This window comes from Ixodes scapularis, unplaced genomic scaffold, assembly GCF_016920785.2.
Source record: "Ixodes scapularis isolate PalLabHiFi unplaced genomic scaffold, ASM1692078v2 ptg000247l_1___fragment_3__unscaffolded, whole genome shotgun sequence".
Taxonomy (NCBI): domain Eukaryota; kingdom Metazoa; phylum Arthropoda; class Arachnida; order Ixodida; family Ixodidae; genus Ixodes; species Ixodes scapularis.
The window spans coordinates 156,534-168,918 of NW_024609948.1; the positions used below are offsets into that span (position 1 = coordinate 156,534).

A 12,385-nucleotide genomic window follows, 5' to 3' on the forward strand; every position below is an offset into this window, starting at 1 on the left:
TTGAAGACGTACTAATTGCCAGCCCGGGCCGTTGTCGTTGAAGCTCACTTTTGAGCTGTTTCAGGGTGTAGGTTGGATGGTCGTCCACCAATTTCGTCAAAGAGGTCAGAACGTCAACATTAAATGCTGATTTTGGCCCTCCCCGGGCCTTCGGGAGATCCCTGTCTGTTCGCACGATAGATCTGGCGGTTTTGATGTTGATTCCGAGTGTTCGTGCGAGAGACGGCAGATCGCCACCGCGTCTTGAGCAATCAAGAAGCCTCGCTCGGTCTTGGGCAGAAACCATGGCATACTTTACGCGAACGTCATTGTGGCCTTTCTTGGGCCTACCACGTCGGCGACCAGACGAATCATTCATTTTCGAAGATTATTTCCACAATAAACACAGACGCAGAGGCTTCAATGTGGTCGTGGTGCGGCGATACCTTTGACGAACCGCGTCGTCTGCTAACAGCTTCTGATATCCCGCGCGCAGGAAAACCAGAAACTTCAAGTGGGGAAACGAGAGACATTGTCACTAAAATGTGCAGAAAGTGAGTGTTAATCTTATTGCCTTAAGAAATTATTTAATATCATTTTCCTAAATACTAAGCAATGGTTAAGAAAATATTGTAATAGTTTTGTCTTCCCATTTGAAGCTTCGGGTTTTCTAGCGCGCGGGATATCCGAGGCTGTTAGCAGACGACGTGCTTCGGCAAACGTATCGCCACACCCCAGCAGCTTTGAATCCTCTGAAGTTGTCAACACAGTTATCAGTATAACAGTCAGACCGAATTAAAGTCCATCGTGTCAAAAGTACCTCGAAGTAATAAAAATAGCAATAGTAATTAGATATGAGCTCGTGATAGATTAATTGGTTGTATATTTATTCGAAGTAATCAAACGTCACAAACATGAAGAGCCTGAAATAACCAGGCCCGATCTAAAATTGGCCGTCAAAATCAACGCTCCTGCACGTAGAAACAAACTTTCTGTCAAACTTGTATTGTACAGGTTGGACGACCGAGTCGAGTGGCGGGCGCGTTTGGCATCCGTATTGATAAGTGGCGTCGTGAGCAGCGTCGGAGTAGCCGACCAGCGAAAGAAAGCAGACGACACGCAGATGAAATCCGTTGGCAGGAAAGGCACCGTCGTTTCGCAAACGCGTTCTTTTTTTTTTTTTTTCTTTTCAAGTTTCGTTTTAATTGTTTGCATTTGTTTTTAAAGCAAACATACAAAACAAAAATATTATGTTCTTTTTAACAGCCCATGGACGTCGCGAGCCGTCTCGATAAGGAGGTAGTGCCATTTATCAACACGCCAGGACAAAATAATGTAGGTGTGCTGTACTGTAGGTGTTGCGTACCAAATACTTTAGGTGTTGCGTACGAATGCGAATAAATTGCTGGGGCACGTTTGGGGTGGGGGGGCTTCCGACGTATTAGAGTTATATAAACAGGACTACTACGTCACATGGAAGAAGAATACTGGGCAGGTCATCTCGTTTCATTTCCTCCTCACTGGGTTTTTAAAATTATTTGTTAGCCCGGGGGGTCATGCTGTACTCTGGAGTTGTAGTCCAGGCTGCCAGAAAAGTATCGGACGTGGCCGGCCCTACTCGTACCCCTCGCCATGTCTAGACAAGTAAGTCCTTACGGCCGCTGGAGGTCCGTGGCTCAACGGGGGCTCTAACGAAGATTAAAGGGATACTACAACGAAATTTCGGCGATCATTTTTTGGTCTATATGCGTTCAAAAGAGCAGTATCACATGGAACATACCAATATCTTGTTAAAAAAGTCTCCAAAAAGAATTTTAAAACGAATAAACGATTAGCAAACATCACCTGGTGGATGTCGCTAACGCCTCGTTTGTAATGCTCGTCTAGGAACCTTGACAGCTAGTGACGGAGGTTGTCTCGTCTCCGGCCACGACGAGAGAAGGGGGGAAGGAGGAACTCCCCTTTTCAGGAGAATCCCTTTTGTGTGTCGCAGAAGTCGCTATTGTCCCCCTAGAAGATTATAGAAGATTAACCCGTCACTCAAAATTCGTACAAAAGCAGCCGCTTCGGTGGCTGGAACGACTAGGCCATCCTCTCGACGTCAGCCTCGCCGTAGCTTTGCTCGTCTTGAGACGACCTACGTCACGATTGTGTTGGATGTCACGTGCTCTAAGCTGGGCCTTCTCCGAGCGCTTGCCAGAGTGGGCCGTTTATAACGAAAAATACAGCCACCAGGATCAAAATGCAAACGTGCGATTGTCATTTACGGATATTGTGGATCATATTCAGCCTATTTTTGAACACGACGGGAATATTTCAAATTCCGTTGAAGTATCCCTTTAATGGGTGCATTGCAAGCGAGCGCTGAGTTTAGTTTTATGGAGTGCTGAGATGCTCTACTTCATCAACAGGGCAATCGAAATCGACACAATCACAATGGCACTCCTCTGGATGGCCAAAGAGGTCCCAAAATGCAACGTGCGCAGTATTGCATGCAAGAATTTTAAGAGGTTGTCTCTCGAGTCAATAGTAAATCAACATGTTTAACAGTAGTCATAATGCCAGTTCGGCTCACAATAAGCCAGTAGCTTGAATATTAGCACAAAGTAATCAATAGTCATCACAAGGTCCGTTAGGTCGAATTAAAGTTCAATGGGACAAACAAAACTCGAGGCAATCAATAGAGTAGTAATAGTGTGAGTCTTGCTCATAAAAACAATTGGTTTAATATATACCACATCAAAGTAACCAGAAGACCCCCGAATTGTGAAATAGGCCAAATTAAAGTCCTTTCGGCCATAGTGACTAAAAGTAGTAAAGAGTAAGCACAATGTCAATTAGGCAACTAATAAATCGATTCCTTGAAGACAACGTTCGAGTAACCAACCGTTATCACAAAGCCATTAGGCCGAATCAAGTCCATTGGGTCAAAAGTAACCCAAGTTAATAAAAATAGTAATTTGAATGTTAATTTAGCTCATATTAAATTCATTTGTGTTTCAATAATTCGAAGTAACCCAAAGTGTAACCAAAATATTAATTAGGCCAAATTAATTTCGACTACGGTCAATAGTAAGTCGAAGTAATTCAAAAAGTAATCATAATGTCAATTCAGCTTTTAATAAATTACATTGTTGAATATTAACTCAAACTAATTAAAATAGTAATCCCAATATCAATGAGGCCGAGTTAAAGTTCTCTTCGTCTAAAGTGACTCCAAGTAATCAAGAGTAATAATAATGTGAATTGAGCTTACAAGCGATATATTTGTGATCAAAAGAGTATTCAGAATCTCAACAAACATCATAAATTTTCAATTGGTTGAATATTAACCCAGAGTAATCACAAGAGTCATCGCAATGTCAATTAGACTGAATTAAAGTCCATCGGATCAAAGATAATTCGACGTAATTAAAAGAGTAATATTATTCTCAATAGATATCATAATATATTAATTGGTAATATTATCACTCGAAGTAAAAGGGGTGCACCAAAATGTCGATTAGGTCGAATAAAGTCAATGTAGTAAATAGTAAAACCAATTAATAAAAACGTAATAATAGAGTCAATTAAGCGCATAATAAACCAGTTTATTAGAATAATAGCTCAAAGTAAACAAAAGATTCATCACAAAGTCGACTAAACCAACTTAAAGCACATTGGGTCAACAGTAACTCGGAGTGATCAAAAGAGTAATTTGAAGGTTAATTTGGCTCATAATAGATTAATTTGCGGTATACTAAATTGAAGTAATCCAATGAGTAACTGAATGTCAATTAAGCCGAATTAAAGTCTACTGGGTCAATAGTAACTCAAAGTAATAAAAAAGTAATCAGAATGTCACTTAGCTCATAATAAATTACATCTTTGAATATTAACTCGAACTAATAGACCGATCTCACCAGGCACGAGCCCTTGCATGCATGACCGTCTGCCTCCTGTGAACTAAAGTTATGGCAGCGTCACGCATGCGCTGAATGCCCAGTTAGATCGATGGAGTCATCAAAATGTAAATTTGGCCGAATTTGTGAAAAGTAAATGTAGCTAAAGTTAAAGAGTAATAATAATGGGAAGTGAGCTCATAGTATATGAGTTAGTTATATAATAACTCAAAGTAATGAATGGAATCTGCAACATGTCATAGGCTGATATAAAGTCTAGTGAGCCAATAGTACTCGAAGTAATCAAAATACTGATCAAAACGTCGGTTGAACTCAAAACAAATCAGTTGTTTGATTAGATGAAAATAATTAACGTCATCAATATGTTAGTTTGGACAAATCAAAGTCCAAAAAAGTCATTATGATTTGACTTGTGCTCATAACAAATCAGTTAGTTTATTATTTGCCCAAAGTAATCACAAGGGTGGCCACGATGTGAATTAGGCCGAATAAAACTGCATTCGGAGAATAGTAAGTCAAAGTAATCAAAAGAGTGATCATGTTGGTGTCCGAGCTGAGAATAAATCGCTTTTTGTATAAAAACTCGAAGTAATAAAGAGTGAGGAATATTTTAATTCGATTAAAATAAAGTCAAACGGGTCACTAACTCAAAGTAATCACCATGTCAATAAATTGATATTAACTCAGTTTTGTGACTAATATATCGGGCAAAGATAAAAATTTACCACTAAGTTAACTGGGCTAATTTAATGTCAATTGTGGGATTAAGAACACGGAGTAATAATGAAAGGAGTAATCAAAGTCTTAGCAGAAGTTATATGGCGTCTCATTTTTCAATAATAAATCAAACTAATCGACTGAGTAATGAAAATGTTTGCTACTCTACATTTATTCGCGTCAATATACTACATAACCAAAAAATAAGCAGAATGTCAAATGAGCTTCTACCAAATTATATTTTTCACAATAATTCGTCAAGGCAATTGAGAGAGTACTTAATAATGCTTGTTGAACGTTTATCATGCAGATTGTGTTATTAATAGGTCGAAATGATTAGAAGTGGAAGCCATACCTACACTAAACTTGAAATAATATCAGTGCGTCAATATTAGCGCGAAGTTATCAAAAAAGTTATCATATATTGCAATTGTACTTGTATCATCTGAATTGTATCATTGATAAGTCGACTAATAAAAAACGTGAAACAAAACGTCCATTAACCTAAATATATTCGAGTGTGCCGCAATAACTCGAGGTAACAAAAAAAAGTGAAAGCCGTTTACAACTCCCTGTAATGCCGAATCAGAGCGCAGCTCCTGAGGAGGAGCAGGAGGGGAAGGTGCGGAGTGGGGGCGTTGCCTTTCCTCCTCTCCTGCTCGCCGCCCATTTAGGGGAAAATTTTCTGCTAAATTTGGCGGGGAAATTTTTTTGCTAGATAAAGCGGGGAAATTTTTCCGCTAGCGGGGAAATTTTTCGCTAAATCTAGCAGGAAATTTTTCGGCTGCGGAGAAGCTTTTCCGCTAAATTTAGCGGGGAAAATGTTCCGCTAAATTTAGCGAGGAAAATGTTCCGCTAAATTTAGCGGGGAACATTTTCCACTAAATTTAGCGGAAAATTTCCCCACTAGATTTAGCGGGGAAAATTTTTCGCTTAATGCAGCGGGGAAAATTTTCCGCTAGATTTAGCGGCGAAATTTTTCCACTACAGGTAGCGGGGAAACATTTCCGCTAGATTTAGCGGGGAAAATTTTCCGCTAGTTTTACCGGGGACATTTTTCCGCTGAACAGCAAGGAAAATTTCCCGCTAAATTTAGCGGGGACATTTTTCCGCTAAATTTAGCGAAGAAAATTTTACGCTAGATATAGCGGGGAAAAAATTCCGCTAGGCTTCGCGGGGCAAATTTTGTGCTAAATCTAGCTGGGAAGATTTTCCGCTAGATTTAGCGGGGGAAATTTTCCGCTAAATATAGCGAGACAATTTTCCGCTAGATTTAGCGGAGAGAATTATCCGCTAAATTTAGCGGGACAAATGTTCTGCTAGATTTAGCAGGAAAAACATTCCGCTAGACATAGCGGAAAAATTTTTCGCTAGATTTAGCGGGGAAGCTTTTCCGCTAGACTTTGCGGCGCAAATTTTCCGATAAATCTAGCTGGGAAAATTTTCTGCTAGATTTAGCGGGGGAAATATTCCACTAAATGTAGGGGGAATATTTTCCGCTTGATAGAGCGGGGAAAATTTTTCCGCTAAATTTAGCGGGGAAAATGTTCCGCAAGATTTAGCAGAAAAAATTTTCCGCTAAATTTAGCGGGAAAAATTTTCCGCTAGATTTAGCGGGAAAGCTTTTCCGCTAGACTTCGCGAGGCAAATTTTCCGATAAATCTAGCTGGGAATATTTTCCGCTAGATTTAGCGGGGAAAATTTTCCGCTGAATATAGCGGGGAAAATTTTCCGCTAGATTTAACAGGAAAAATTTTCCGCTAGACTTAGTGGGACAAACTTTCCGCTAAATCCAGCTGGGAAGATTTTCCGCTAAATTTAGCGGGGGAAATTTTCCGCTTAATATAGCGGGAAAAATTTTCCGCTAGATTTAGCGGGGAAAATTTTCCGCTAAATTTAGCGGGGAAAATGTTCCGCTAGATTTAGCAGTCAAAATTTTCCGCTAGATTTAGCGCGGAAATTTTTCCGCTAGATTTAGCGGGGAAGCTTTTCCGCTCGACTTTGCGGGGCAAATTTTCCAATACATCTACCTGGGAAAATTTTCCGCTAGATTCAGCGGGGAAAATTTTCCGCTAAATATAGCGGGGAAAATTTTCCGCTAGATTTAGCGGGGAAATTTTCCGCTAAATCTAGCGGGGGAATTTGCCCATCATGCACCGCGTCATTACGCCGACGCCGCTTAAGCCTAAAAAGAGTAAACCAACATATCAGTGAAGCCTCGTCAATAGTGGGACTAGTAACTCAAAGTAACCACATTAGTGATCAAATTCTCAATTCCCCCCAAGAAATTCAAATTGTATAAACAATTATTATAAGTTACCAAATGTGTAAGCAAAACACGACCACTGAACACAATAAGTGCATATATATATTGTGGATTAAATTGACTGACCCCGGGATTAAATTGTGTGGCGCTTGGATTAAATTGTATGGCGCTTGGATTAAATTGACTGACCCCGGGATTAAATTGGTCGTCGCTTGGATTAAAATGAGCGGGAAAACCTGTAGACTACCGACTGAAGGTAGCGGCGTGGCCGATCGGATTCGATTGTTCATCTCTATCAAATCTTGGCGGTAGCTCGCCTCGTCGTTGGTAGACGGTTGCTGTTGCGAATCAAAGGCCTTTTGCAAGAGCCGGACTTGCTCGGGGCCGGCATGAGAATGCAGTTTCTCTCCGTGCAACGATAAGAGCGTCCCGACCGGAATCTTTTGTTTCGCAAATAAGCTCAACGTCTCGGCCGCAACCCACACGCCGTCCTTGTCCAGGGCCCACGCTCGCAAACAAAATCCTTTAAGCTCGAGCGGATCTTGGATTGTGGACAGCGTCTCGTACAGGTTGACGAGCTTGCGGAACGAGGACGAGGTGGGCGTCATTTTCAACTTTGCAAAGTTTCGCTTTATGTGGTCGGCGTACGTCTCGTCCGCGTGGCGACCGGCAAGTGGATTCGCGAACGTTTTGAGATGCAAATTCTCTAAAGTCGACTAGGCCCGGGGTAAAGTCAACGGCTACGTCGCCGACCTTTTCGAGGAAAGCTCGACGACCGGGCATGGTGAGGGCGTACTCTGCAAAGAGCCAGGCGAGTAGAGCCTGAGCATCCGAACCGACGACGCGGTTCTTGGCCAGTATCCGCGACCACGCGGCGTCTGCGTCCGCGTTTTTGACTTTGGCGAGCCAATACGCGTAGCACATCCAATCCGCATCGGGCCAATTTTCTTTGATCGCATTGTACAAATAGACGTAGGCGTCCATTTTATTATTTATTGAGCATGACGTACCCAGCGTAGGCGAGTGCCGTCAACGACACGCAGTACGGCGAACACAACATTAGGACGACCTTGGTGTCGCCGGCCTTCTTCTTTATCTCCTCGTCTTCGTAGTGAGAAAGAGGAGGTGATGTCTCGTCTTCCTCCTGATTCCTCGGCGCTTCGGAGTATATGTTTCGATTGTAATTTTCGTGCGCGTAGCGCATTCGTCTTTCGTACTCGGCGTCCGAGAGCACGACGAACGAAGCCGATCGATTCAGATCCACCCTCAATGTGGCGTTTAAATTTAACAAATCAATCTTGTAACGCTCCACGTCTCGCTGATTCAACAGGCGAAGCGTGTCTCTATCGGCGACGGCCGGTGCCACGTCTATCTGCTCGGCGACCTCGCGCACAGTGTACTCGCTGATCTGGTGCCAGATACCGTCGAGGTGGCCACCGACCAACAAATCGTCTGCCCTGACGTCATTAGAAACGCAAGTCAACAAGACCTCTACCAGTGCCCACTGGACGTTCATCTTGCGTTTCCAAAAGGACATGACCACGCCCTGAACGTCGTAGGGAATCAAGCGGAACAACTTTTCGTACGCATTCTTTAAATAAAGTTTTGCCTTTGGCGTAAAATGGACCCCCATTTTTCTCAGTCCGGCTTCGCGGACGTATTCGTATCGGTCCCTGGTGATCTTGTCCTGCACTGGAGCTGCGGGCACGCGGAGGAAATCGGTCAACTCGCCTTCGCGTGTAGATAACCTGAGCGTAAACCTAGTGTCGAGACTGAACCAGTGTGCGAGCGACGCTTTAAAGTCTTTGAAAGGTGGAAAGGTCAAAATGTACTCTACTAGCAGCCACGTCAGGTAGCGTCGTCGCGTCGCTGGTTCCATCTCGGTGGCGGATATTTCGCTCAAACGCGAGTACCAATAATCGTAACATTTATTCTCGTAGCTACTCCTATTTTTGCGAACGTGCTCGTACAGAGCTTCCAAAGAAACACCTTCGACAATCATTCGTACGTATTTTATTAAGACCATAGATACCATCGGCCTTTCTTGCACGGCACGTAGTTTTCGCAATGTCCAGAGAGTGGTGCAATAAACTCGTGCGTAAACTCGTGGTCCGTGTTGACGCACACTTGTCGAGAGAGTCTTCGCAGGTCTCTTCGGTACGCGAGAATGTCCTTCTCCAACTTGTCTCGCTGCACGTTGTCCGGGTCGAAAGACGCACTCAACTGGTCTCGAATGTTGCGCAGCATGTCGTTCCGGATCTCGCCTCGAATCCAGTCGAGATGCCCGTCAACGATGTCGTAGACACCGACGCCCACCTTTATGCAATAGAGAAGAATCTCGACGAGAATCCACTCGGGCCTTGGGCTTTCTCCAAAAGTGCAACACCAGCTCGCGCGTGTCTGCGTCCGACAGTCCGTGCAATCTTTCGTACAATTCCATGAGGTTCGAGACGATTGTCGGAGTAAAATATATGCCCAGCTTCTCCATGGCAATCTCCACTTCTCTAACGTAGGCGTCATATTCGTCCGAAGAGGGAGGTATCGGCGCAGTCATAAAGTTTTTCAACACTCCTGCGTCGAACTTGTCCCTTCCACCAGTCCACAGGTTGTATCTCATTTGAAATTCTTCTACCGACGGTAGAGTATTGGCGTATTCAATCACGCACCATTCGAGTATAGTCTTGTCAGACAGTCCCCGCTTGTCCAGTGGAAGAGTAGCGACTCGTACTGGAGCCTGGTCGGCCGAAACGGGATCGCTGTTGACCGAAGCAGCTGGTGTAGGAGCAGTCTCGCACGTGCACGATTCGAGTATAGGCTTGTCGGACGGTCCCCGCTTGTCCGATGGAACAGTAGCGACTCGTGTTGGAGCCTGGTCGGTCGAAACGGGATCGCTGTTGACCGAAGCAGCTGGTGTAGGAGCAATAGTAGCGTCGCGAATCGTGCAATACCAGTAAGCGTAGCCCTGTCGGCTAGCCGTGTATCTGTGTTCGCGCAGATACGTGTGCAAACTGAGGATATGCATTTTCATAGACGACCGTTCAAAAACGAGTTTAGCTCGAGCAAAGATTTCTTCGTGTCTTTGAAGGTGGACGACTCGTCTTCGCAGACCTGGACCCAATGCGATAAATCGCTCCAAACGTCGGGTCTAAAATACCTACTGTCGAGCAATAGGACGGCCCCCCAGTCGTTCATGTGACGTACGCAGCGTCCCACGGACTGGTTAACCGCTCGCATCGCGTGCGTTTTATACCATTCGTCCCCGTCTCCGCCCCTGCTGCGGTTAAACTCGACCTTGACCTTTACGTCCGGACTGTGATACGACGGATAGGGTAACCCCACGGATACGACGAGTCGAGCCAGCGAATCGGAGAAGTCGACGCCTTCGCTCATTTTGCCTCTGTGCACGACTAGAAACAGGGCCACCGTGCCGGGCTCTCCGTCAATCAACGCAGTATTGTACCTATCGAACAAGAGGTCCGAGTTTTCAGAATCTTCCAGGAACAGATGCCCGCCGACCACCTTGACCAACTTGGCCCATAGAGGCACTTTGCGCCACACGTCTCGACAGGTCTGAAGTAGCTTGTAAGAAGGGAAGAAGCACAGGACGCCAGCCTTTGTTTCGCCGACGTTTTTCTTCAGGATCTTGGTCGACTCGTAGACGACGGAACCTACGGCCTTGAGTAGCTCTTCGTTCTGGCATGCGCTGTAATTCATGTAAAACTCTTTGTCACCCTTGAGCGAATGCGAGATCCTACGGACAAAGACGTGACGCTTGGACACGACGTGTTCCTTGGCAGACACCTTGTGAGTGAAGAAGACGCCCAATTCCTTTTCGTACGACGACATCGGACTCAAGGCCAGGACGATAGAGTGCGTGCACGACGACACAGTCTTCACGGCGTAACTCGAGTCCATGCAGGTCATCCTGAGTTCTGGCGACTCGCGACCCTGGACGACAAACATTGCAAAGCCTTGGGCACCAAATATCTCGGGGTAGTAAAACTGAGTGACGATGCGGTCAATCAACGTGGTGTTTAACCGGTCGGACAAAGGATGTCGAGACGTTAAGGGACTCACGACTTGACCCAGGCTCACGTAGTCCGTCTTGAGGTAGCGTCTCCTCTTTCTTGGCCTGGAGATCATCGCCGCGAACAATCGCATATCCAACGTCGTTCATCATGGCCAGGAGCCCCTCGAAGAATTCGCGAAGCTCGACGTAGCGAGAAAATCGTCGTGCGTACGTCTGAAGCTGCGATCTGGACACTTGTAGGGACATGGCGTCTCTACAAAACGTTTCAATGTTGTGCGCCTCGTCGAGGATCAGAATCGCGCCGCTGAGATTGATGTTGAGCGTGCTACGGACGAAGGGATCGATCAAGTAGTTGTAGGGAGCCAGCACTATTTTCGACCTGGCTACGTAGTACTGTTCGTTGACGTAGTAGGGGCAGATATCGTTTGCAGCACAACTCTCCACCAAGTCCTCGATGTCCCTAACGTCGGGCAAACGCGTCTCTGGTCCATGCTGCTCTTTCCAATTGCGGTACAATCGGCACGACGACGAGGCCCTGTGTTGACTGCAGAGTTGGGGCACGTTACCGCTGTGGACTTCCCGTTCCAAGAGGCAGACTCGGTCCTTGCCGACGAGACGAGAAATGTGCGCGGCGTCTCCGATGAACGCCTTGGCCACCGCTACCATTTGGTCGAGCTGTTGGTGCGTTCTAGAGCAGAGGTAGATTTTGCCGCTGGGTCGTGTCGTTATCCATTCGCGAACGGCTCCGAGCATGGCCATTGTCTTGCCCGATCCGGTAGGAGCTTCTATCATGACGTTGGCTTTTTCTTCGAATCCGCGCAACATTGTTTCAAAGACGTCCACTTGTACGGGGTAAGGTATCCGGTCGCCCGGTAGTACGAGCCGGTAGCGGGGCGCCTCTTCCATACCCGCCAACGTTCGTTTTTGAAACGATTATACCGATCGTTCGTCTCGTCTTCGGAACTATAAATAGTCTGAGCGGAGTGGTTGACCTCGTCGTCCGTAATCTCTCCCTCCTCTTTTTCATCATCGCCATCGTTCCATTCGTCTAACACTATCCATTCTTCTTCTTCTTCTTCTTCTTCGACCTTGGTCATATCTACGTCGTTACTCATGCTTACGCGAGGAGATTGCGACGAAAACTCAACGTGCACGGTTTTTTTTTATTTTTATTGCCCAAACAAAGGATACCTACACAACCAGTCAAGGTAACCGCAAACTCTAAAGCACCTCGGATCTACGCTCTCGTACAGGCTCATAAAATCTCGATGCACTCTGGCGTTTTTCACGGTGCGTGGCTCGACGACGCTGCAAACGACTCGATCGGGAGGCATGTCAAGCAGGTGACTCAACTTGCGAACGCAGGCCACAAAGAAGGTGAGAGAGTCGGTCAGAGTCAGACACAGAATCTTGCTGGCCTCTTCGTAGCGAAAGGCGGTCGCGTTCGCGTACACTCGACCGCTTTCGTACGTGTAGTCGCAGATCACCGAA

General features: G+C 45.5%; 1 protein-coding gene across 1 annotated transcript; it reads right to left on the reverse strand.

Annotated features, from left to right (window-relative positions):
* Positions 1 to 9,888: 9,888 nt before the first annotated feature.
* On the reverse strand, positions 9,889 to 10,788 carry LOC121833982 (Fanconi anemia group J protein homolog). The gene has a single exon (XM_042287712.1). The coding sequence runs from the start codon at positions 10,786 to 10,788 to the stop codon at positions 9,889 to 9,891; it is 900 nt and encodes a 299-aa protein (XP_042143646.1).
* Positions 10,789 to 12,385: the final 1,597 nt, after the last annotated feature.

Bases quoted from the DNA above. Each gene is read 5' to 3' on its own strand.
- LOC121833982 (XM_042287712.1), bottom strand. From the start codon at position 10,788: ATGACCTGCATGGACTCGAGTTACGCCGTGAAGACTGTGTCGTCGTGC.